This window comes from Manis javanica, chromosome 1 (genome assembly GCF_040802235.1).
Source record: "Manis javanica isolate MJ-LG chromosome 1, MJ_LKY, whole genome shotgun sequence".
Classification (NCBI taxonomy): Eukaryota; Metazoa; Chordata; class Mammalia; order Pholidota; family Manidae; genus Manis; species Manis javanica.
This window is the reverse complement of record NC_133156.1, coordinates 15,047,197-15,073,184: the sequence shown is the minus strand read 5'-3', so window position 1 is coordinate 15,073,184 and position 25,988 is coordinate 15,047,197. Positions and strand designations below refer to the sequence as shown.

Here is a 25,988-nt window from a genome sequence, read left to right as displayed (position 1 = left end):
GAACGACATTTTTTAATGAAAAATAACTACTTTCCAAAACAAAACATTCATAGGAGTGGCATTAGTTTACAGTTACAAATCTCTCTGATGTTGAGATTAATAGAAGGCAACTTGATTGCTAATGTCTGATTATCATCAACCAGTTTTGATATGCTGCTTGAGTTAAAGAATATGAAGAAAAGCTGCCTCAGATACATTCTTAGAAAAGGTAGAGTTTTTTACTAACCTTTTCAGATAATTGTGGGTATGCTTTTTGGGTACAAAAACAGAAGTCTGGTGCAAAAACAAGACAGGTGGAATTGGTTCCACTGTGGAATCTGAAACTATGTCAGCGAGCTTGTATTCGAAAATGGGTCTGTTTTGTTCTTTGAATCAGTTGTTTATCTGTGTGTGATTCTGTTAACAGTGAATTACTGTCTAACTGAATTATGTAGATCTTTCACATGGTGATAGATTTCATCATATCATAATTTTCTAAAAACCACATTTATTAATATGTATCCTCAGCAGTGTCATCAGAAAATCCTTGAAGTTTTGGAAAACTGTTGAGATCCTGGTGACAGAAAGAAGTTTTCCAAAATTCTGGGGTTTTTTTGCTGGAAACCTCAAATTTTACCATTGACAACAAATGTTGGCTGTTTTCCTTCTAGATTCTGCTTTTATTCCAGAGCTTTGGATCCTAAGATACAGATTTGATCATGGCTCTCCCTCCCTTCCCCCCAAAAATAAAGGCAGTTTTCTTGGCTTGGCCACAAGGATTTGGATAACGTCATCCCCAGCCCCCAGCACTTTGACAGTTTCAAGCCTCTGCATTTTGTTTGTTTGCTTTAGTGGCTTAAAACAATACAAATTTTATCATCTTACAGTTTCGGAGGTCAGAAGTCCAAAATAGGTCTTATGGGCTCAAATCCAGATGTTGGCTGGGATGTGTTCCTTTCTTAAGGTTCTTGAGAGAGATCCGCTTCCTTGTCTTTCCTAGTTTTAGAGGTCCCCTGCCTCCCTTGACTTCCGGTCCCCATTGAGAGCCAGCAGTGGCCGATGGCATCCCTCTGACACCAGCTCTCCTGCCGCCTCTTCGCCTTTTCAGGACGCCAGTGGTGACGCGAGGCCCACTCTGGGGGATCGACCGTCAGGGTCAGCAGATGCGCACCTTCATCCCCTCTGCACCCTTAACTCCTCCTTCGCATGTGATCTAATATGTTTGCAAGTTCCTGGAATTAGGATTCGGACATTTTGGGGGGCCAGCGTTATTCTGGCTGTCATGTTCATGCCTGTCCATTTTTACCTTCAGTTCCCACACTTTATGTATGTTGAATAAACTCGTCCTGTAAACATCCCCTCACTGCAAAAGCCTTTCCCGAAACCTCCAGGGAGTGCCAACTACTTTCTCTTCTACCAAGACAGGGACTTGTGTATGAGTCACCACCTTAGCACCCACCTCCCAGGAAGGTATCCATATATCTGTCTTATCTTCATTTCTCTCAATGCCCTTGTACGTGGCACTTGATGGAGAATTAGCAATATGTTGTCAAATTTGGACATGTTGTCATGATGGGCTGTGTTTTAGATGCTACTGATTGAATGTTAGATTCCTTGGTGTGATAATGACATTGCAGTTACATAGAAGAGTGTCATTTTTAGGGCTTACCAAGATACTTAGAGGCCAAGCGTCATGATAGTTATTATAGCTCACTATCAAATGCTTCATGAGAAAAGTACATATTTATATAAAGATAAAGCAAATATGGCAAAACGTGAAAGATTGGCAAATGTAGATGAAGAGTATGGTGTTCATTCCACTTAACTTTTCTGTAGGGCTAGACATTTTCAAAATAGTGGAAAAGAATGAAATATTTAGAATAAATGTAGGAAAGGTGTTGTTTGGGATGGACAGCATTGCAGTTGTGGGAAATCTGGTGTGCTGATGTTGAAGTGATAAAACTCTAGCTGTTGATTAGCATCTTCATGTGCATATTCTGGCATAATGATATAATCCTGTCTGGGTTCACATTAGGTGCAATTCATATTCAGGGAGCTTAATTAAACCTCTCCAGCCCCTGGGTGAATGCATGAGTATGTGCAAAGTAGAAATGGTAAGGTTGAGAAAACAAAGGACTAAATATGCCACTCATCTCGGGGGTTCTTCCAAGCATCGTCTCAGCAGAGTGACTGCATTCAGACAGTGACAACTACAGGCCCTCAATCCTATCCCTTCTGGGATTGCAGGCCACTCTACCAGGCACGTCCTGCATTTAGAGCGATCTATGTCCACCCCGACGTCATCAGGGCAGGTGTGTGCCCAGGGCCATGTATCAGCTGGTGCATGAGAGTGCCATTGCAGGATGGCCCGTGGCACAGATTGGTGTCCGACTGCTGCTGAAGGACCCAGCTAAGGTGCTGTCCCTACTGACCTCTCTACTCAAGGCGAGTGTCAGGAGAGGATTCACTCCCCTTTGCGGCCCCAAGCAAGGGTCCCGAGCTTTCAGATATCCACCTCTGTGCCCTAGATTTGTGGAAATAGCCTGTCTCGGTGATACTTTGGTATCATCCTGATTTGAAATACTGTCATCCATTTGTAGAAGTAACATGGTAGGATCTCTGGTGTGGGTGCATGTAGTCCCATGTCCTGTCTCCTCCCCTGCCCAGTCCCTGTGATGGGACCTCGCCGTGCTCAGCTGTTCATCCCATCTGGCCTCCGTTGGTGTCATGGCTGAATCGGGATGTCCTGCCTGAAGATAAACTGAACGGGATCCTTCTCCCTGTAGCAGCCACAGGCTCGGAGGTTCTTGGGTCGGAGCAGACAGAGCCTAATGTCTCATCCTTGCCTCTCAGGAGCCTGGTGCCCCCATCTCATCCCCCTGAGACGTCTGCTGCAGGACCCAGGCGATCTGTGGGAGTGGCGAGTCCTCACGTCATATTCCAGGTACAGTCTGCGCACCACAGTCCGGTGGCCTCTTTGTGCTATGACATGTTATTTATTTAGACCTTCAGCATGGTCTCACCTCTTTACGTCAACTGACACCTAAACCCTAAGTCCTCTTTTAAAACTGATAATAACTCCTCAGGCCCCATTGACTCATCAGAATGCAGGTGTGCCTTTTCCACTGGTGGTTCATTAAATTCCTGTATCTCCTTCAAACAGAGCTTTTCCTGCCCTACAGGTGGCCAGGCCTTCCAGACGAAGGCCTGGTCAGCCAGGCTCACCGTGGAGGAAGGCTCTGCCTCCCCAGACTCCTGGTGTAGACGCCCAGTGCCTCATGGTCTACAGCCCCTGGAGCAGCCCATGCTCTGCGCCACGGCCCTGGCAGTGAGGCGTGACGCCTTTGCATTTCTGCAGGCTGCGGCCTGGCTCCAGCCCCTTCTGCGGCCATGCTTGTCTTGTCCTGTTCCTCCCATGCTCCCACTTTTTGCTCTTGCTTAAGCTTGTTCCTGGGTGTAGGTGCTCTGACGAGCGGCCATCGGTCAGTGCAGTTCCGGCGGGTCCTTGGAGCCCGAGTCCTGAGGGGGCCGAGGAGCCAGGTGGAGTGGGCCAGAAGGCCAAGGCCCCCAGCTCTCTTTGAATAAGAGTGGCTCCAGTTTTATCTGAATCTTGATTTGGGTTTGGTACAGGATGTGGTTTGGGAAAAAAAAGGGTTCTACTATTAAAATACTTGAAATCCAGTTACTTTTTAATTAAGTATCAGGTGGCCTGAATATGGAGAGTTTATCGTTAGTGTTGCTGTTTTATGCATTGCAAAACCTGGCAGTAATCTTCCAGGGATGATGTATGTGTTTATAACAGAGCCTCAGCTGACTTTTCTCCTTCCCTCTCATTCTTACAGCCCTCTGGGGCTCTCATATTCTTAATTCCAAGTGTGTATCTATACTGAGAATGCACACGCGATCAATCAGGATTAGCAGCCCGCACTGAGCCCTTCGTCAGAAGGGCTTTGGGGGGCATGTAGCCAGCGACCTTTGCCGCATGTGTCTTTGAACACATGGCCTTGAAACAAGAATGGGGAGGAGCTTCTCGTTGCTCCGACTTCCTGGGGGTTTATGGCTGTAAGTAAGCCCCTTGTAGATGAGGCTGTTGCATCCTTATAAGTGTCAGAAAGAAAGGTGCAGTTTCCCAAGGACAGTAAAATGCGACCCTCGCCGGGAGGGAGTGAGAAGTAACATGGCGGTGTTAGCCACCGTGAGCCTTGAGGGTCCTTTCCTTTCCCTCCCCTTTTGGGCACTTCCTTAGTGCAAGTGCTTACGTCAGAGGGAGTTCATTCTGCGTTCTTCCCCCTCTTGCTGCAATCCTCCGTGTCTCCCTGCTGTCCTGACAGATGCTTCTAGAACGTCCTCCTCTATTACCCAGTGCCGGGGCTTGTGGGAGTGAGTGCTCATGGCTGAATGGAAAGTCTGATCTACATCAGACGGTTTGATCTCTTGGCTTCAGCAGTGTTGTGACCAAATGCATGGGGAAGGCTTGAGGGTTCCAGGGTCCTCGGGCACAGGACGTGACCCATGTGTAAACTGGGAAATCGCAACTGACTGGACACGGCCATGATGTCACCCCTTCTTGGTGAAGGTAAACGGACCAGCTGTCAAAGGGTGCCAGAGGTGGTGCGTCTCCTGCAGACCTTTGGCTCCCTGCCTTCCTTGCCTGTGCTCTTTGATTTGTCAAATTTGTCTTCTCCTGCCAGGAGGGCAGGGAGGCAAATAGTAGGCATAAGATAAATATTTGTTGAGTGGACGGAGGGCTGCATTAATCTTCGTGTCCGAACTGTGAGCACTCTGGGAGCGGGGACCATGTATTGCCCATCTTTGTACTCCTGTAACTTCTGGAAAAGTGGCACAGGATACATACAGTTTTTAGGAAATGAAATAGCCATTTAATGTATGTCATTCTTCCAGAGGAATTACACTGAAATAACTTTCAAGTCATTCAGCCTTAACCAAGAAAAAAAAGTTTCAGGTGAAGTTTAACTCCACCACTGAAACAGAGAAAGTGAAGAAATGTTGGGGCTCTGGTTTTAGCTTCCTGAAGATCTAAAGAGAGAATGAATGCAAACGGATGTGTTATCTCGTGACTGGACATGGATTAGTCATCTGTCACTGCAAAGCAAATCATAACCTTGGGAGCCTGAAATAACACACATCTATTTTCTCCCAGTGTCTGTAGTCCAGAGTCAGCACAGCTTAGCTGGGGGCCGCACTTAGGGTCCCACGAGACTGTAGCCAGGTATTGACCAGGGCTTGATTCTCATCTGGAGGCTTGACTGCAGTAGAATCTGCTTCTAAGCACCCTCAGGTTGTTGGCCAAATCCATTTCTTCCTTCTTGCAGACCCAGAGGCCACAGTCATTGCTGTGCAGGTCTTTCCCACGTAGCCACTCGCTTCACCAAGCTGGCAAGGAGAATCTGCTGGCAAGGTGGAGCCTCGTGTACGGCGACAATCACAGAGTGACATCCGTCACCTTTATCATATTCTGTTTGTTAGAAGCAGGTCCCATTTTCCACCCACAGTCATGGCAACAGCTGGGCCCGTATGCCTATCCACTGCAGACCACCTTCCTTTGCCCCTTAGAAAGTCATTCTCGTCTGCTGTCCTCTTTGGCAAAAAATAATTTTGCTCCTTTCTTTCTTCCACAAGGATTCCATGATTTTAAATCTATTAAACTCCACAGAATCCATTTATCCCTCCAGCCACCATCCGTCATGTCCTCATGCCCCAGCTGACACTGCTGGGCGGTGGTGACTCCAGGGTGCCCAGTTATACTCGAGGAACATTTGGGGTTAAATTGCTTTTTGTGACTGCTTTAGAACCCAGGGGTGGTTTTGTCCCATTGTTCATATAGGAAAATCTGGCCCTGAGTCTCACGGGGCTTGTCTGTGGACGTCTAGAAGGCAAGATGCCCTCACAGTAGGTTTTTCTGGGGCATGGGGCATGTGGACAGCATAATTTCAGGTTTAAGTTGCCGTGTCTATTTTTAGCCTTTCAGAATTCCTTAGAAACAGTGGAAGATGCTGTGTCTCCACCTTCTCTGAATGTCCTGATTGTCATGAAGCAGTAACCAACGAGGGGAGAAGTTCAGTTAACTGAAGTCTGGAAAACTGAACGCAGGTGTACTGGGAGGCTCTGGGGTCAAATTTGGGGAGCATTTTGTAGGGACAGTCTGTTGTTATGGCATTGCACTAGAGCCTTCCATTAAAGCGAAGCAGGTGGCACTGCCTGCGGGGTATGGCACACACACATCCACCTGGCACTACACAAGAGCACCTTCATGCTCAGTGCTACCGACCAGCTCCTTGTGTGGTGGAGGTAAGTGCACTTGTCCTGCACTGGGCTGCTGTGTATACCACTCGTGCCAGCCTCGGTGCAGCCGTCTCCTGGTCTCTGAGGGTCGAATCAGCATGCTGGTATTCACGGGTCCTCATATCACTGGCCATTTGCTTCTGACGCCTCAAAGTTATTTCAGGTAAATGGAATCACATTCTCCTCTCTAACAGAGACTGCTCTGCACATTATAGGCTGTTTCCTCTAAGCCTGTCATGGAGAAAGGAGACCTCATGGTGGGCAAGGTAGCAGTTGGACTGAAGACAAGGGAGGTGGGGAACCACAGCAGAAGGCTGTGATGTTTCTTTCAAATGTTGAATGCTTTTCTTTGGGGAAGACTGTCTGAAATTTTGACCACTGGTGAAGTATGACTGCATATAGGACAGGAAGACCTACCATAAAATGTGGCATTTCCTGCTGAGGATTATTTGCACATGACATGCACCACGAAGATAATCCCCATGGTAACTATGGGCGTCTGTAGTGTGTATATCTCAAGGCTCTTTGGGAAAGAAACAGACGGGGAACAAATGGCAGGTAAACATGACAGGTTATATATAGCATTTGCTCTTACAGCAGTGCTATATCGGTCAGATTAAAATATCAGGCTCAAAGTAAACATAATTGATCAGCTACCCAGAAAAAGAAGGCTGAGCCATGAGCAGTTGGCAGTCCAGGTGCCATTTCCCCCTCCAGTCTGTCTTTCCCAACAAGACCAGATTAATTCTCCCAAGATACTATTTTCTTGATGTTCTTCCTGGCCTTAAAAGTTTTACATCTAAGTAAAATCCCTCAGTTGGCTGGTCTCGGAGTCTTGTAAGTGGACTGACCTGCCTGCCCTCCTGCGCCATCCACACGCTGTGCTCCAGCCTCCCCTGTTGACCGTCTGATGTCCATCATCACCTATGGCTCAGTGGGTCTATGCTCTGTCTCCCTGGTTGCAGTGTAGCCTGCTCAGAGGTGAGAGGTGAGCCACAAAATGCCCTCCCCAGTTTAGAGCACAAAACCAAGGGTGTCTACAGGCAGCTACCAGTTTTTCAACTAGGAACCACTCTTTTTTTCCTAAGTGTACTTTTTGGAACTCACATAGTCTTTTCTGACTTTAGTTTAATTCTCCAAATAATTCAGATTTTGGCTCAGAGAAATGTCTAGGGACACAGCTGTTGGGACATATTACAGGTGTGCTTATTACAAATCCTTTACTCATAGCTGTTTTTCCAGGTAGAGTATGGTTGAATAGTGGTGCTTTCTTACGGTCCAGCCGAATCCTACGTAAATGACTACTTGGCATGTGGCAGTGACTTGTAACGTGCAGGGCTCTCCTGACTCTGGGCAGGGCTGGGGCACTTGATATAGGTCATGGAGAATTTCCTCATTGTTTTCTGGGTCAGCCCCAGATGAATTCATTTCTTTTCACGTTTACTTTTGGAAATTTCCAAACATGCACAAATGTAGAGAGAAAGCATAATGAAACCCCTGCTCCCAATCATCCACGTCTCTCAGACAAACTGTTCACATGGGTGTAACTTGTCTTTGGATCCTCATGCATCCCTTTTTTTCCATGTTTGTTGGTTTCATTAAAGGATTTCCTTGTCCTTAATTCAGAAGCAATACACACTCATAGAAAAAGTTGTCAAAATGCAGAAAATTAAAATCTACCCATAATCTGCTGTCCAGAAACTACCACCTCAATTCCCCTTCTAGACCATTCTTTATTTACACTTATATCATGTATGTTATTATTATTTTTAAGGTCTAATATATTTTGATACTTACCCCCACTTTTACTAGGGACATAATACCTCCAACTTACTGTTTAGACCATCTGCTTTGGCCACCTCTCTGCTCCACATTCCTTTCCCAAGCCTTTTCTGTCTTTATGCTTTTCAGAACTCTGCTGAAGCCCTGGCTGGATCCTGCCACACAAAGTACCTGCTCTTCCCGAAGTTCTAAATAGAGCATCTGTTGCCTCAGAGCTGGTGGATCTTGTCCAGAGGCTGGAGGGAAGTGGGAGGATAACATTGATTCATTGTGCAAATAACCGATTGACTTAATTTTTACAGAGGTATTGGCATTCAGGATGAGACTGTTCCTTAACCCCTGGGAATCAATTATTTGCAGGATTTTAAGCAGACTGACAAGTAAAGCAAGAACTGTCAGGCAGCAGGGAGAATAAGCTTGGTCAGAGCTGAGTCATTTTGGCATCGGGCATGGAATAGGGCTTCTGGAATGAGATGATCTAGGTTCAAATCCTGGCCCCACCACTTCCGAGTTAGGTGACTGTGGGCAGTAGAACCAGCCATCCAAGGTTGACTCTTACTCTTAGGACAGGAGCAGTGACCGCTCCTTTACTGGTCTCTGATGAGGATTAAGTGAACTGGTGTATGTGTCTCTCATGGAGCTGGGCTGACGTTGTGTTGGTAGTTTCTGGCAGACCCCAGCTGACCCTCTTCAATTCTGGAGCTGTTCCTGATTTTTCACAGCTTTCTTTCTTTGTCTACTTTTGAACCAGTGCATTTTCTAGAAATTCCAAGTTTTTCAAGAGTTGTTTGTGATTGGGGGAGGGTGGAAATTTACAGGCACTTGAGGTCTAAGGTGTTCCCAGGATTACCTGCAACTCGGTGAACTGTCTGAGTTTGTTGAGTGACTGAGTGAATGGAAAAACATCGGCCTGTCAATGTGCATTAAAAGTTAGGTCAATTTTGCATGGAATCCTCTGCTTTGCTCTAGTTCCGGTTGCCAGTTCTTGTGCATTTTTTGAAAGATGACGTTTCTAGAAGGAGCCGCAGAAAACTCTGATTTACCTTTCGGGATATTTTAAGAGGCCTAGAGAATCAAAGAGGCAGTGTTCTGGCATTAAGTCTGAATTCTAATCTTAGGGGGACTTTATTTAAGACATTTCTTTTCCATTTGAGATTTGAGAGCCAGTTTTGTAACAGGCCCAAATGAAGCGCCCACAGGTCCTATAAGCTGATGTCATGGAAGCTCCCATTCCTTAGTGCCAGGTCCCTGTTTAGCTTGGATTAATCACCATTGCTCCAGGGAGGCAGTGGCAAGTCTTTCCTGGACCTGCCCGTAGAGTTTGCTGATCGCTTGGCTGCACATTACTGTGACCAGATGCAGAACGTTTTCCTTACTCACTGCAGAAGTATGATTGGAGGCACGTGTCACAGGCGCTCTGAGCTCCGATGGAATCCACATCTTTGTTGTAATGCATGTCAACACACAGGGCCAGTGTCCCTCCTGATAAAGCACAGCCCTCCCTAGCAATGGCAGTCATGTCCAGAGACAAAAATACTCTCTAATCACATCCTGCTGGCTTGAGGAGGAAATGTTTGTTTCTAGATTGTATCTGGCTCTTGTGAGAGGTACTGAATAGTTCTTCTATTGACTTCTCCGTTTTCATGTCATTCTCCAATTTGGGTGAATGACATTGAAAAGGTTTGTGTGCAGTTGAGTCAACAGTGTTAAGGGACCTGGGGCAGAGCCTCCACTAAGGACAGCCATGGGGATGGAACCCCTTAGCCGATTAGGATTGCCTGCCTTCTGCTTCTGAGAGGCAGAGACAACTGACGGACAGATTGGTACTCGAGACTTTGAAGAAAGACAGGAGAATGAGGAATTAGTGCCTACGAGTGTGGCAGTAATAACAGTTCATTGCGTTTTGGGGAATAATGAAGCGGGCTTTTTGGTGTTTTCCCTCATGCCTGGTCCCATTGTCTCCTCACAAGTGCCTGCCGTGGTGGGACAGTAACGCCATCCCATCTTCCAGATGCGCAGACTGAGACCCCAGACACGGACTTGTTTAAGATAAGGAATGTGGGCCTTGCTGAAACCCCCGCTAGGGGTGTGACAGGTACTGAAGCTGTCCCGCAGTGGAGCAGGCAGACCCTCAGGGGCAGGCAGGAGGGGCGGTGGGGCTGAGCACACCCCGTGGTGGAGGTTACCTGTGTGGAGAAGTGCTGGGGAGCTGTTGCAAGGCTTCAGACAAGACTGTTGCTGAGGTTAGATTTTTAACCCAGCTAGCATCTTTTTACATCTGTATTCATTTAGAGAAGTAGAAATGGACTCCTTGGCAAGTGAAATGATTAAGTATTAGCCTCATAAAACCTCCTTTGATGGGAGCCTCATAAACTGTGGATGGCAACGGTGGGGAGCACCTCAGATGACACAGCCATCTATGTCCCTTTGCGTCCCTAAGCGCAAGTCAGCTGGTGATTTCTGAGTGCCCGTGGCGTGTCCTGTACATGGGGGGCCCTGCATTTACCACTTGGTGCCTCCTGTGCACTTGGGGTTGGGGGGTGATGAGGATGCGGCCCTCAGGTGGGACACGTATAGGCACTCGGCGCCCTGGGGAGGCCTCACTTATCTCTGCCAGGTAACTGTGCCATCTGCCCCCTTTCTTTCTTTCTTTTTTTTTTTTGTATTTTTTTTCTTTTATTTTTTTATTGAAGGGTAGTTGACACACAGTATTACATTAGTTTCAGGTGTACAACACAGTGATTCAACATTTATATACATGATAATTCTAGGTACCAGCTATCAACATACCAAGTTGTTACAATATTTTGACTATATTCCTTATGCTATACATTACATCCCGGTTACTTATTTATTTTACAATTGGAAGTCTGTACTTTTTTTTTTTTTTTTTGAGAGGGCATCTCTCCTATTTATTGATCAAATGGTTGTTAACAACAATAAAATTCTGTATAGGGGAGTCAATGCTCAATGCACAATCATTAATCCACCCCAAGCCTAATTTTCATCAGTCTCCAATCTTCTGAAGCCTAACGAACAAGTTCTTACATGGAGAACAAATTCTTACCTAGTGAATAAGTTACATGGTGAACAGTACAAGGGCAGTCATCACAGAAACTTTTGGTTTTGATCATGCATTATGAACTATGAACAATCAGTCCAAATATGAATATTCGTTTGATTTTTATACTTGATTTATATGTGGATACCACATTTCTCTCTTTATTATTATTATTTTTAATAAAATGCTGAAGTGGTAGGTAGATGCAAGATAAAGGTAGAAAACATAGTTTAGTGTTGTAACAGAGCAAATGTAGATGATCAGGTGTGTGCCTGTAGACTATGTGTTAATCCAAGCTAAACAAGGGCAATAAAACATCCATGGATGCAGCAGATTTCTCTCAGAACAGGGGGGAAGAGGTTCTAAGCCTCACCTCTGTTGATCCCCAATTTCTCACCTGATGGCCCCCCTGCGACTGTGCCTGTCTTAGGTTGTTCCTCCCTTGAGGAATCTTACCCGTCTCTGGCTAACCAGTCATCTTCCGGGGCCATACAGGGAAATGTAAAGTTGGTAAGTGAGAGAGAAGCCTTATTGTTTGAAAAGGTTAGTTTTTTACTTCTTTGCAGATTTATACCCTGTGGCTTCTATGCCCAGCATTTGTCTTGAGGTATCTTTACCACTTGGAAGAATTATGATACACGGTAAATTGGATATGAGGCACGAATTCTATTTAAGGGTTGTAATTAGGAAGGAAGAAGAAAAGCTATAGAAGTAGCAGGTGGAAGAAAACATGGGAAGATTGATTATTTCTTTGACATATCTTCTTGTAGAGTAACATAAGCATGTATAAGTTTTAAACTACTAATTAAATTGCGCACACACATTAACATGGTAGGAATACAGTTACATAACCAAAGCAGATCTATAATTACCAGCCATCTCCAGTGAGACCAAGAAAACCAGTTAGGCACCTTAGGCATTTGTGAAAACTTATCTATGATATGGTGGATATTGTCCAACTGAACTTGAACAGTCTGAGAGAAATCAGACAAATTAAAACAGCCCATTCCTGGGGACTGTTCACATCCCATATGTTCTTTTAACAGTAAATAGTCTGTAGTTGTAAGATTTTGGAGCACTACAATTTGCACTTCTCCTAATTCTTGGTTGAGTTCCAACAGTGTAGATCCAGTCAAACTTGTTGTTTTACTGTATGCACAGGCCAGCTTAGATATCTCCTTCTTCATTCCCATGGCAAGTCCAGGAACCAGTGGGATGAGTGCATCTACACCTGTAGCAGCACGTGGATCTTTGTTGGGGTTTTTTGATGATCATCTTCTGGCATGAGTCTTCCAGAGAGTGCTGATGTTGGAAGTTCTTTTTCATATCGTATCTTAGTTCATTTTGGGGTAGCCAACTTAGGCTTTGATCCTCTGTATAACCAGGTCCCCCCTATAAACCCCTTTACAGTCACTGTACATCAGCATAGCAAAATGTTGTAGAATGACTACTTGTCTTCTCTGTGTTGTACAGCCCTCCCCTTTCTCCCCCCATGCATGCTAATCTTAATACCCCCCTTCTTCTTCCCCCCCCTTATCCCTCCCTACCCACCCATCCTCCCCAGTCCCTTTCCCTTTGGTACCTGTTAGTCCATTCTTGAGTTCTGTGATTCTGCTGCTGTTTTGTTCCTTCAGTTTTTCCTTTGTTCTTATACTCCACAGATGAGTGAAATCATTTGGTATTTCTCTTTCTCCGCTTGGCTTATTTCGCTGAGCATAATACCCTCCAGCTCCATCCATGTTGCTGCAAATGGTAGGATTTGCCCTATTCTTATGGCTGAGTAGTATTCCATTGTGTATATGTACCACATCTTCTTTATCCATTCATCTATCGATGGAGATTTAGGTTGCTTCCAATTCTTGGCTATTGTAAATAGTGCTGCGATAAACATAGGGGTGCATCTGTCTTTCTCAAACTTGATTGCTGTGTTCTTAGGGTAAATTCCTAGGAGTGGAATTCCTGGGTCAAATGGTAAGTCTGTTTTGAGCATTTTGATGTACCTCCATACTGCTTTCCACAATGGTTGAACTAATTTGCATTCCCACCAGCAGTGTAGGAGGGTTCCCCTTTCTCCACAGCCTTGCCAACATTTGTTGTTGTTTGTCTTTTGGATGGCAGCTATCCTTACTGGTGTGAGGTGATACCTCATTGTAGTTTTAATTTGCATTTCTCTGATAATTAGCGATGTGGAGCATCTTTTCATGTGTCTGTTGGCCATCTGTATTTCTTTTTTAGAGAACTGTCTGTTCAGTTCCTCTGCCCATTTTTTAATTGGGTTATTTGTTTTTTGTTTGTTGAGGCATGTGAGCTCTTTATATATTCTGGACGTCAAGCCTTTATCGGATCTGTCGTTTACAAATATATTCTCCCATACGGTAGGGTTCCTTTTTGTTCTATTGATGGTGTCTTTTGCTGTACAGAAGCTTTTCAGCTTAATATAGTCCCACTTGTTCATTTTTGCTGTTGTTTTCCTTGCCCGGGGAGATATGTTCAAGAAGAGATCACTCATGTTTATGTCTAAGAGGTTTTTGCCTATGTTTTTTTCCAAGAGTTTAATGGATTCATGACTTACATTCAGGTCTTTGATCCATTTTGAGTTTACTTTTGTATATGGGGTTAGACAATGGTCCAGTTTCATTCTCCTACATGTAGCTGTCCAGTTTTGCCAGCACCATCTGTTGAAGAGACTGTCATTTCGCCATTGTATGTCCATGGCTCCTTTATCAAATATTAATTGACCATATATGTCTGGGTTAATGTCTGGATTCTCTAGTCTGTTCCATTGGTCTGTGGCTCTGTTCTTGTGCCAGTACCAAATTGTCTTGATTACTATGGCTTTATAGTAGAGCTTGAAGTTGGGGAGTGAGATCCCCCCTACTTTATTCTTCTTTCTCAGGATTGCTTTGGCTATTCGGGGTCTTCGGTGTTTCCATATGAATTTTTGAATTATTTGTTCCAGTTCATTGAAGAATGTTGCTGGTAGTTTCATAGGGATTGTGTATCAAATCTGTATATTGCTTTGGGCAGGAAGGCCATTTGGCGATATTAATTCTTCCTAGCCAAGAGCATGGGATGAGTTTCCATCTGTTAGTGTCCCCTTTAATTTCTCTTAAGAGTGACTTGTAGTTTTCAGAGTATAAGTCTTTCACTTCTTTGGTTAGGTTTATTCCTAGGTATTTTATTTTTTTTGATGCAATTGTGAATGGGGTTGTTTTCCTGATTTCTCTTTCTGTTGGTTCATTGTTAGTGTATAGGAGAGCCACAGATTTCTGTGTGTTGATTTTGTATCCTGCAACTTTGCTGTATTCCGGTATCAGTTCTAGTAGTTTTGGGGTAGAGTCTTTAGGGTTTTTTATGTATAGTATCATGTCATCTGCAAATAGTGACAGTTTAACTTCTTCTTTACCAATCTGGATTCCTTGTATTTCTTTGTTTTGTCTAATTGCCATGGCTAGGACCTCCAGTAGTATGTTAAATAACAGTGGGGAGAGTGGGCATCCCTGTCTAGTTCCTGATCTCAGAGGAAAAGCTTTCAGCTTCTCGCTGTTTAATATAATGTTGGCTGTGGGTTTATCATAGATGGCCTTTATTATGTTGAGGTACTTGCCCTCTATTCCCATTTTGCTGAGAGTTTTTATCATGAATGGATGTTGAACTTTGTCAAATGCTTTTTCAGCATCTATGGAGATGATCATGTGGTTTTTGTCTTTCTTTTTGTTGATGTGGTGGATGATGTTGATGGACTTTTGAATGTTGTACCATCCTTGCATCCCTGGGATGAATCCCACTTGGTCATGGTGTATGATCCTTTTGATGTATTTTTGAATTTGGTTTGCTAATATTTTGTTGAGTATTTTTGCATCTATGTTAATCAGGGATATTGGTCTATAGTTTTCTTTTTTGGTGGGGTCTTTGCCTGGTTTTGGTATTAGGGTGATGTTAGCTTCATAGAATGAGTTTGGGAGTATCCACTCCTCTTCTATTTTGGAAAACTTTAAGGAGAATGGGTATTATGTCTTCCCTGTATGTCTGATAAAATTCGGAGGTGAATCCATCTGGCCCGGGGGTTTTGTTCTTTGGTAGTTTTTTGATTACCACTTCAATTTCATTGCTGGTAATTGGTTTGTTTAGATTTTCTGTTTCTTTCTGGGTCAGTCTTGGAAGGTTGTATTTTTCTACGAAGTTGTCCATTTCTCCTAGGTTTCCCAGTTTGTTAGCATATAGGTTTTCATAGTACTCACTAATAATTCTTTGTATTTCTGTGGGGTCCGTCATGATTTTTCCTTTCTCATTTCTGATACTGTTGATTCGTGTTGACTCTCTTTTCTTCTTAATGAGGCTAGAGGCTTATCTATTTTGTTTATTTTCTCGAAGAACCAGCTCTTGGTTTCATTGATTTTTGCTATTGTTTGATTCTTCTCAATTTTATTTATTTCTTCTCTGATCTTTATTATGTCTCTCCTTCTGCTGACCTTAGGCCTCATTTGTTCTTCTTTTTCCAGTTTTGATAATTGTGACATTAGACCATTTATTTGGGATTGTTCTTCCTTTTTTAAATATGCGTGGATTGCTATATACTTTCCTCTTAAGACTGCTTTTGCTGTGTCCCACAGTAGTTGGGGTTAGTGTTGTTGTTGTCGTTTGTTTCCATATATAGCTGGATCTCCATTTTGATTTGGTCATTGATCCATTGATTATTTAGGAGTGTGTTATTAAGCCTCCATGTGTTTGTGAGCCTTTTTGCTTTCTTTGTACAGTTTATTTCTAGTTTTATGCCTTTGTGGTCTGAAAAGTTGGTTGGTCGGATTTCAGTCTTTTGGAATTTACTGAGGCTCTTTTTGTGGCCTAGTATGTGGTCTATTCTGGAGAATGTTCCATGTGCACTTGAGAAGAATGTGTATCCTGTTGCTTTTGGATGTAGAGTTCTGTAGATGTCTATTAGGTCCATCTGTTCTAGTGTGTTGTTCAGTGCCTCTGTGTCCTTACTTATTTTCTGTCTGGTGGATCTGTCCTTTGGGGTGAGTGGTGTGTTGAAGTCTCCTAGAATGAATGCATTGCATTCTGTTTCCTCCTTTAGTTCTGTTAGTATTTGTTTCAGGTATGTTGGTGCTCCTGTATTGGGTGCATATATATTTATAATGGCTATATCCTCTTGTTGGACTGAGCCCTTTATCATGTAATGTCCTTCTTTGTCTTTTGTTACTTTCTTTATTTTGAAGTCTGTTTTGTCTGATACCAGAATTGCAACACCTCCTTTCTTCTCTCTGTTGTTTGCATGAAATATCTTTTTCCATCCCTTGACTTTAAGTCTGTGCATGTCTTTGGGTTTGAGGTGAGTCTCTTGTAAGCAGTATATGGATGGATCTTGCTTTTTTATCCATTCTATTACTCTGTATCTTTTGATTGGTGCATTCAGTCCATTTACATTTAGGGTGATTATTGAGAGATATGAACTTATTGCCATTGCAGGCTCTAAGTTTGTGGTTACCAAAGGTTCAGGGTTAGCTTCTTTACTATCTTACTCTCTAACTTAACTCGCTTGTTGGGCTATTATAAATGCGGTCTGATGATTCTTTATTTCTCTCCCTTCTTATTCCTCCTCCTCCCTTCTTCATATATTGAGTGTTTTGTTCTGTGCTCTTTTTAGGAGTGCTCCCATCTAGAGCAGTCCCTGTAAGATGCCCTGTAGAGGTGGTTTGTGGGAGGCAAATTCCCTCAACTTTTGCTTGTCTGGGAATTGTTTTATTCCTCCTTCATATTTAAATGATATTTGTGCTGGATACACTAGTCTTGGTTCGAGGCCCTTCTGTTTCATTGTATTAAGTATATCATGGCATTCTCTTCTGGCCTGTAGGGTTTCTGTTGAGAAGTCTGATGATAGCCTGATGGGTTTTCCTTTGTAGGTAACCTTTTTTTTCTCTCTGGCTGCCTTTAATACTTTGTCCTTGTCTTTGATCTTTGCCATTTTAATTATTATGTGTCTTGGTGTTGCCCTCCTTGGATCCCTTGTCATGGGAGTTCTGTGTACCTCTGTGGTCTGAGAGGCCATTTCTTCCCCTAGTTTGGGGACGTTTTCGGCAATTATTTCTTCAAAGACACTTTCAATCCCTTTTTCTCTCACTTCTTCTTCTGGTACCCCTATAATGTGGATCTTGTTCCATTTTGATTGGTCACTCAGCTCTCTTAGAATTCTTTCATTCCTGGAGATCCTTTTATCTCTCTCTGCATCAGCTTCTCTACGTTCCTGTTCTCTGTTTTCTAGCCCATTAATGGTCTCTTGCATCTCGTCCATTCTGTTTTGAAGTCCTTCCAGAGCTTGTTTTATTTCTGTATTCTCCTTCCTTAGTTCTTGCATATTTCTCTGCAAGTCCATCAGCATAGTTATGACTTTTGTTTTGAATTCTTTTTCAGGAAGACTGGCTAAATCTACCTCCCCAGGTTCCTTCTCAGATGTAGCAGATGCCGAAGCTGTCGGGGTTAGTCTTATCTGGATCATGTTTTTTTGCCTTTTCATGTTGACAGGTGCTATTGACTGTCAGCTGGGAGGGCCAAACTTTTCACTTGCTACTGGCCTTTCTTTACTAGGACAACTGCAACCCCTAGTGGCTTGTGTTGGGTAATTGCATGTAGACTGGTTCTTTGTGTCTTGCCCGGCTGATATGGAGGAATTTCCCTTTCTGTGCGCGTGGTCTTCTTTAGGCTGTTTCTCTGCTTTCGCAGTGCCCGGAGGGGTAATGGACGGGGGGCTGTTTGGCTGTTTACCTCCGTGAGGGGTCTCAGAGCTGTTGCCCAGGGGGTTAGTGCACCCGGTTTTCCCTGTAATTTCCAGCCACTGGGCTTTGACCTGTGTTGTTTCCGTCCAGCTGTTACGTCCTGTACCTTTAAGACTTTCAAAAAGCACTCACTTTTCTTTGTCACAGGGGCGTCAGCTTCGGAACCTGCTCAGAGGTCTTGCTGCCCTATTTCCCTAGTTTCCAGCCCTCCACGCGTGCACTGTGTCCGCGCTCTGGTGCGGGTGGCTGGGGCTGGGTGTTTCGCAGTCCTGGGCTCCCTCTCCCTCCCGCCGGGAGCTGGGGCGAGGTGTGCTCGGGTCCCGCCAGGCTGGGGGTTGTATCTTACGCCTTTCACCAGGCTCTGGGCTCTCGCACGTGTGGATGTCGTCTGGCTGTTATCCTGTGTCTTCTGGTCTCTCCTTTAGGATGAGTTGTATTTGTTGTATTTTCAAAAATATATATGTTTTTGGGAGGAGATTCCCACTGTCCTATTCACGCTGCCATGTTGGCTCCGCCCACTCCCCCCTTTCTTTCTTATTCAGCCTCTCCCGACCCCCCACTGCACCTTCCCCAAATCTGGAGATCCTAACTCAGAGGCCACTGCGAGGCTTTGGAGGCAGTAAGACTTGGGTCTGAGCCCCAACTCCATCTTCACAGCCTACATGTCCCTGGGCCAGTTTCTTGGGAGAGCCTCAGAAAAGCTACTAGATCTGTGGTGGGCTAGGCATCATTCATTTAAAAAAATCTCCCCACATGATTCTAATGTACAGCCGGGGCTGAGATTTACTGAGGTCTCATCAGCCAAGGTCTTCTTTCTAGAATGCAGAGTCTTGCCCACTACATAAGGTGGTGTGAATGTTAAATAAAATAATTTATGTAGAGGAGCTTTCATTTGGCTGGTGCCGCAGAATGTGAGCCATTAGTTAGGACTATTGTTTCCTCCTTTGAAAAGCAACACACCTCATTACAAATAACATGGCAAATATGAAAAAGAAGGAAACAGCCCATAACCTGAAAGATGATCTCAGTTAATATTTTGGTACTTTACTCACTCCCCCCATTTGTACTCATTGGGATTATACTATGTTCTTTTTCACTTGACGTTTTTGCATGACGCTGAAGCTGTTGAGAGCACTGTACTGTCTGCCTACCCTCTTGGCAGCAGACTGGCACCTGTCCTGCCGCAGTTCTTTAACTGGTATGGCGTCATCAGCCCCCGGCATTGTAGGTTATCTGCTTGGGTCTCTGCAAGGTGTGAGCTTATGGGGTGGTGGTACCACTTAGGGCTGCCGTGGAGTCGCTCAGGGTTTCCTGCTCCCCTATGGCTCCGCACCCTGGCCGAGAGGCCGGCACTGTGCTAATCACCTCCCCATTCCCATTCGCCTTTCCCTTGGCCATCCCTGCACTGGAGCCTCCCCAGCTGCCCGACTTCCCAGGCCGCGGCTGGAGGCTGCCCTGCCCTGCTGGGCGTGCACGAGGTGGACCCCGTGGCTGCCCTCTGGAGCCTCTTCCTCTTTCTGTTGGAAGTCAAGACTGTGATGCGGAACGTCTGCTTTTCTCCTGCCGCCTCCCATACCCACTTCGGTTTGGCTGCAGACGTAGAGCTCACAGCTGAGTGTCAGGCAGTACACGTGGGTGTTGGTGGGACCTCAGAGGCTTCTGGTGACTTTCTGCATTCAGACCTTGTGGACTCGGTAGAATGAGGTGGACCACTAGGAGGCAGGGCTCGGGGGCTTTCTGAGATGCTGAAGGTGTCAGAGTCACCGTGGCCCAGTGACACTGGTGCAGCCAGTGAGAAGCCACTTACCTGTAAGTTGTGGATTTTAGAAAAATACAGTGTCTTTATAACGAGGTTTCTGACTAAAGCAAGGACGTGTTCAGGCGGACTTAGAGGCTTTCTGCCTTTTCCTCATTTCATGAAATTCCACCTTTTCTCCTCATGGAAGTAGTGGCCTTGGAGACAGACAGTCAACCATGTCCTGGTCCCACACCCTCTCGGCCCAGCTCCCCATCCTGGCACCCTGCTTCCTGGGGTAGGGCCACTGGGTTATACATTTTGTGCATACTGGCTGTGTCAATCCAACACATAATGGGTGTGAGATCAGTGAATTTGGGTGGAATTTGGTTATATACTGTTCACTGTCTGGGCTCAGGCAAGTGAAGACCTTGAACCAGAGGGTCTTGAACAGACCGTTCAGCAGACAGATGTAGGGCTTTAACAGAGTGCATGTTACAGAGTCCCATGTCACCGCAGGCCAGCAGGCTTCTGCTGCCCAGTGAGGACACGTGTGTGAGCAGCCTGGGCCACTCCCTTCCCTTCCACCAGCTGCAGCCCATGACCGTCATGTGGGCTCTGCTGTTCATAGTCCCATTTGGTTCACTTCTGTCATTTCCTGACCCCCTTGCATGCTGCCACACCTACTTCTGGGCCTCCGTCTTTAGTGTCCACCAGTCCCTTCCACACTCTGATTTGTTGTTTAATTTGAGTTTTTGCACCTGGACCTCCTTCCATCTGGGGGAAGTGGATCTGGCTTTGAAAGCACTTCCTTCTTTGAGTGTGTTTTCTTTGCCACCAGTCTCCTCCCCGCAGTGGCCCCGTCCTGTCCTCACATGCCCTTTTCCTGGCCCCCTTCTGCTAGTTGGATCCAGATCACTGAGTTCACAGCATCGTGCTCCCTTCTGGTCAGAGTGCAGGTGCTGAGAGACCCCAGGTGCCTCGGGGCAGCTGCCCCCATGCCTGCTGCCCACAGTCGAGGGAAGCCACGGTGACTTCATTGGCTGCACTAGAGGTGTCCCTTACGGCCAGCACCCTCACAAACACCTACTTTCTTTAGCCTGTACAAACATAGACCACAGTGCCTCCTGTTAGAAAGACTGGTTTTACTCGGGATAGTTCCCATTGGGTACCTGGTGAAAGCAGGTCATTTGGGTCCTGGGCTGCTCTAAAGTCCACTTAAAGGATTAGCTTAGACAAGATCTCATATTAAGATTTTCTTCAAAGGGGGGCATTTGTAAATCTAGTATAACAGCCTACTGACCCCTTCCCCTCCCTCCTCAAGCCATTTAGCTGGCCCTTCTCAGTGACTGGAATGCCCATTAAATTTGAAGCTGAAAAAGAATTGTATCATTCACAACAACTGCCCACCTTTATCGGCATGTTCAAAACAGCACTGAAAAATCTTTATCTCTGTAAAATTCCTATTGTTCTATAGTGATTACTAGAATAAAACTTAGAGTTAGACTTTTTGTGGGGAAAGGACAGATTTTCTGTGCTTTTCTAAGAGGATCCCAACTAAGTCAAGTGTTCTTTAATAATAAATGAGTGAAGAGAAAGACACATCAAAGACTCTTGCTATTGGAAGATTTCTGTCAAAACTTCAAATGAAAGTTTCGGCGTCAACCATTGTACAAATTCCTCCCCATAAGAAAGGCTAGCTTAATTTCCAGATAATGCTTTCAAAACATTCTGGTAACTTTCTGCATGAATGTCAGAGCAGGAAGTCTTATCTAAACCTGACACTGCTGGAACTGGGGTGGTTAGATGAGTTTTGCACAGAGACATGTCACTTAGGCTCACTGTTGGCTGAATGAGCAGCTTGGAATCATAGCATGAATGCCAGTGGTGGTACAACGTGCACAAAATACGGACAGATGGTGCCACTTGGAGAACATAGTCTTCATTACTTCCAAGGAGTCAGAAAAGATGTCTTAAAAATGAACCCAGGATGCAGTTAGTGTCTAATTTTCTCCTCCCCTGCAAAGGGTGAATGAGCACCCTCCTTGAGACATTTCCATTCTTCAGCTCAACAGCTCTGGGCCTCTCGGCAGCAGTTGGGTGCATTTTTGTTCCAGTGTCATCCAAAGGAATTGAGCTGCCCTTTGCCCCATAGCCAGCAATATTTAAGAAGCAACCAAGGTAAAAATATGGGAAGTCGGTCCTGTCAGGGCTCCTATTGTGCTTTCCCCTGGTTGGCTTGGCAAATGGAGCTTGCCCTCCAGGGCCCCTGTGGGGATGGCGGTGGGAGGTGCACCAGGAACCAGTGTCTGCAGCAAGTAGACTACTGGACATGTTCAGAAGTAATGAACTAGGTCCATATAGTTGCAGTCCATTGTCTTAGCAAAGAATCCCCTCTTCATGTTACATTTGAGAACCAGTATTTGTATCTCAATTTACGGAATTCAGTGACCTGCCCCATATCTTGAAGATGGTGCCAAGGCCCCAGTGCTGACAAAGGTTCTTTGAGCAGGGTTTCCTGTGGGAGCTCCCCCGGCGCGGGCCACATTCAGGTGCATGTGGCACATAAACTTTGCAGCTGTGCATGTCCAGGTGGGCCGTTCCGGCCTAACGCGAGGTCACTGCACTTCCATTCACCTTCTGTTCTCAGGAGACTCAGAAATCTGTTCCCAGGGCATGTCTGTGCCCCTTGCCAAGAATCTCAGTGTGGTCACTCTTGCAGCTTTTGCTTCTGCTCCGGACAACAGCAAACTTTTGAAAAGGAGTATAAACTCTGGACCAGCCCTTAGAGCCCAGGACAGAAGGGGCCTTGTCTTCCGAAGGGAAGCCGATGACTCACTCGTTCTAGGCTCCTGCGCCCTCGGGTTCCTTTACTCTGAAGCCTGCAGGGAAAACGCCATTGAGTTGCCTTGTCTGCCCAGCACTTGCTTTTACTGTTTTAGGGAGAGAATCTGCTTAGTATTAACCAAGACTGCAGCTAGGAGAGGACGCAAGCAGGGAGCACTCTCTAAGTATCAGTCGCATTTACTAGCCAAGCTGCAAACGAGGCAGTAAATCAGAGGCTATCAGACCCTGCTTCGCTTCAAGAGTCCTGTCTGTCAAAATACTCCTCGCCAAAGAAGGAAGGTGAGAAGTTATTTTACAGCAATGTTTGCATTTCACCAGCCCGGCCTTTTCTTCTAAGAGTTGTGCTGAAATGATGCATCTTCTTTCTTAACTTGCTCTTCAAGCAGTTGTTCACCCTTTGTTGTGATGTACAATTTGACTTGCGTAAACCCGTTAGGGCCTGTGAGGAAGAACGGAGAAGGCAGCTCTGGGAAGAAGGCTCCCTGGGCCTCACTGAGCAGTGCTGGGGCCTTCCCAGGCCCTGCTACCCAGGCGGGTCCCCCCAAGCCTCCCCCTCAGCCCCACAGATCCCCTGTCTGTCCTGTCCAGGCAGCCTGCCTTGCTCAACATCACTGCCTGCTGCTGACCTGGGGGCTTTCGGGAACAGGCCCAGGGGCTGCCTGTTGTTCCTGCTCATATGAAACCCTTGTCTGGGATTTTCTGCCCCATTACTTCTCCTCTCATTTCCTCCCAGTTCCTCCCCACCATGCTACACAGTGATATCATTTCCTTCCCACTTGTAAGGCCAGAGCCCTGGATAAGGAGCTGGCCCACCTCGCCCTCGGAGCCCTGTGACCTTAATTGACACCTGGCTGTATGAGTTATTTTTCCTCATCTTTGTCACAAGGGGATCAGATCAGAGGATTTTTATTCCTCATTGTAGTGAAAACCTTTATGAGTCGTAAGAAACTGTCTTCTCTTCTCTCGGCCCGTCAGATAACACATACAGAGGACCAGCCTATTCCTGTGTGACCTTGAGCTGGCCAGCGACAGGTGCCACGCAGAGGGGCCTAGCCTGGGGCTGAGGCCACAGAGAGTCACTGGGCAGGCAGTCAGGTGTTCTAGGCGGGGTATGGACTTCGCCAGAGCTGCGATCTCCATTTAGACTTTGCTGGCAACTTAATTGCAGCAAAGTTAAGCCAATAAATATCAGTTGATGATAAAGATGAACATCCATTATTTTTGTACCTCACTACCTAAGATTAGCTTATCCCAACACATGCTTTTTTTTTATTTTTTTTAATAAACTCTTTTTTATAACAGTTTTATAACAGTTTTAGATTTGTGGAAAAACCGTGGAGATAGTAGAGAGTTCCGGTATACCCCATACCCGGTTTCCTCTATTACTGACATCTTATATTAGTGTGGTATATGACTGTAATTCATGAGCTGGTATTGATACAACTGAAGTTCATGCACCATTCACATTTCCTTAGTTTTCCCCTAAACATCCTTTTTCTCCTCTAGGGCCCCACCCAGGGTCCCCGTTCTGTTTTGCAGTCATGTCCCCATAGGTTCCTCTTGCTTGGGACAGCTTCTCAGACTTCCCTTGCTTTTGATGACCTCGACAATTTGGGGAGCAGTGCTCAGGGGTTCTGTAGGATGTTACTCCGCTGTGGTTTGTCTTATGATTTTCCCGGGATTGTCCTGGGGTGATGGGTTTGGGGAGGATGACTGCAGAGGCGAGGTGCCCTTCTCATCACTTCCTGCCATCAACAGGGCTTATCACCGCAGATGCTGACCTTGACCCCTGGCAGAGGTGCTGTGTTGGGCCTCTCCACCATGAAGTTGTTCGTTTTTCTCCCCTTTTTACACCGTCCTCTTTGGAAGGAAGTCACGTGGGAAGCCCACACTTAAAGGTGGCGAGTTCAGTCCCACCTCTTTGAAGGTGGGTGGTGGCCCACCCCAGCCAAGGGCTTGCCGGCAGTCACCCTGGAGTGAACCCCGTTGGTAAGACTGGCCTGTGTGTTACAGCAGAGCGACTGAAACACCGAGCTGGGACGCCACTCATCACGGGCGTGGTGTCCTGGGGCCCTCCCTGGGTGCGAATCGGGTGAGGGGTGCATGCTATAAATCATGTACCATAATGCCCCTCTCTTGATAACCTCAGGCTTCTGTCATGCAGCACCCTGGCTCCTATTTTGGTCCAGAAGAAAAGTGCTTCCCAGAGTAGTAACAGTCACAAAAAGTCTCAACTTTCCTGTTCTGGGTCTAACTTTGTGTTAACTTGAAAGTGGAAACAGTTTGGTCCTTAGCCCTTACCCTTCTTAGAAGATCCAAGAAAGGTCTCAAAAGCATTGCCATTGCTATTTAGAGCCCCTGCGGTTTAAGAATTAAATCAAAGTGCGGTTTGGTTTGCCTTTCATATTAGTATACTTGGAATAAGTTTTGTGTTTCCTGGTAAATCATCTGATTACTGAGGGCCGAAACATATCCCCAGTCTGTCCTTCTCCGGCTGTATAATTTCTGCCGAAAGTCCCTCGGTCAAGAACGGAAGTGAGTGTGGGAGCTCAGGGACCTCACAGTCGAGTCCGCGGGGCCTGCCGACCTCCTGAATGTCTCTGTATGTCCTGGTCCAGCCCGATCCTGGAGCTGGAGGTGGCATTTCTGACAGCCAGTCATGGCTTCTGAGACGTAAACATTTTAGCAGCAAATGGCGGTAAGAGGAGGTTAGAGGATGAAAGTGAGCGGCAGTAACGAAGCGCCTTTGTTCTTCTCTTCCAGCAGGTTTGGGCAGCGACATGGGGTGCAAAGTGCTGCTCAGCATCGGTCACCAGATGCTGCGGCGGAAGGTTGTGGACTGCAGCTGCGAGGAGAGCCGGCTGTCGCGCTGCTTGAACACCTTCGACCTGGTGGCACTGGGAGTGGGCAGCACCCTGGGCGCGGGCGTCTACGTCCTGGCTGGAGCCGTGGCCCGTGAGGACGCGGGCCCTGCCATTGTCATCTCCTTCCTGATTGCCGCGCTGGCCTCAGTGCTGGCCGGCCTTTGCTACGGCGAGTTTGGCGCTCGCGTCCCCAAGACAGGCTCGGCCTACCTCTACAGCTACGTCACCGTGGGGGAGCTCTGGGCCTTCATCACTGGTTGGAACTTAATCCTTTCCTACATCATCGGTAAGTCCCAGGAGGCCTGGAGCACCCCTCCCCTGCTCCCCCCGCCACACTCCCCTAATGTTCTCATCTCCAAACTGTGGGCAATGCCCCACTTTGCTCCCAAATAGGCCGAATCTAGCTCCTCCCTAGGATCCGCCTCCTTGCTTGGCTGTTGTACATTTTCCCATTATTAAAGATAGAGGCTTTCTGTGGGTGCCAGGCTCCCTCTGCTTTGTGCCCTTGTTTTTAACGATTGAGTCATCAGACTTTCAGCGGGAACAGGCCAGGCCAACAGCAGGTCATTCCTGTTAGCACAAGAGACAGAGTAAATAGGATGTTTCTAATTAGATTAAAATGGTTTAGTCTCTCTGAGGTTTTT

The 25,988-nt window shown here is 46.0% G+C and overlaps 1 protein-coding gene across 7 annotated transcripts in view; it reads left to right on the top strand.

The window, feature by feature from the left end:
• Nucleotides 1–25,988, top strand: part of SLC7A1 (solute carrier family 7 member 1) — an 82,051-nt gene that overhangs the window by 32,009 nt on the left and 24,054 nt on the right. For 3 of the 7 annotated variants that reach the window (XM_073228731.1, XM_037003890.2, XM_037003894.2), the window contains 2 exons: nt 2,833–2,923; nt 25,244–25,630. In XM_073228731.1, the coding sequence (XP_073084832.1) occupies nt 25,261–25,630 (370 nt within the window). In that variant the 5' untranslated portion in view covers nt 2,833–2,923; nt 25,244–25,260. The remainder of the gene's footprint in view (nt 1–2,832; nt 2,924–25,243; nt 25,631–25,988) is intronic. The other 4 variants (XM_037003891.2, XM_073228734.1, XM_037003898.2 and 1 more) reach the window with 3 other exon arrangements.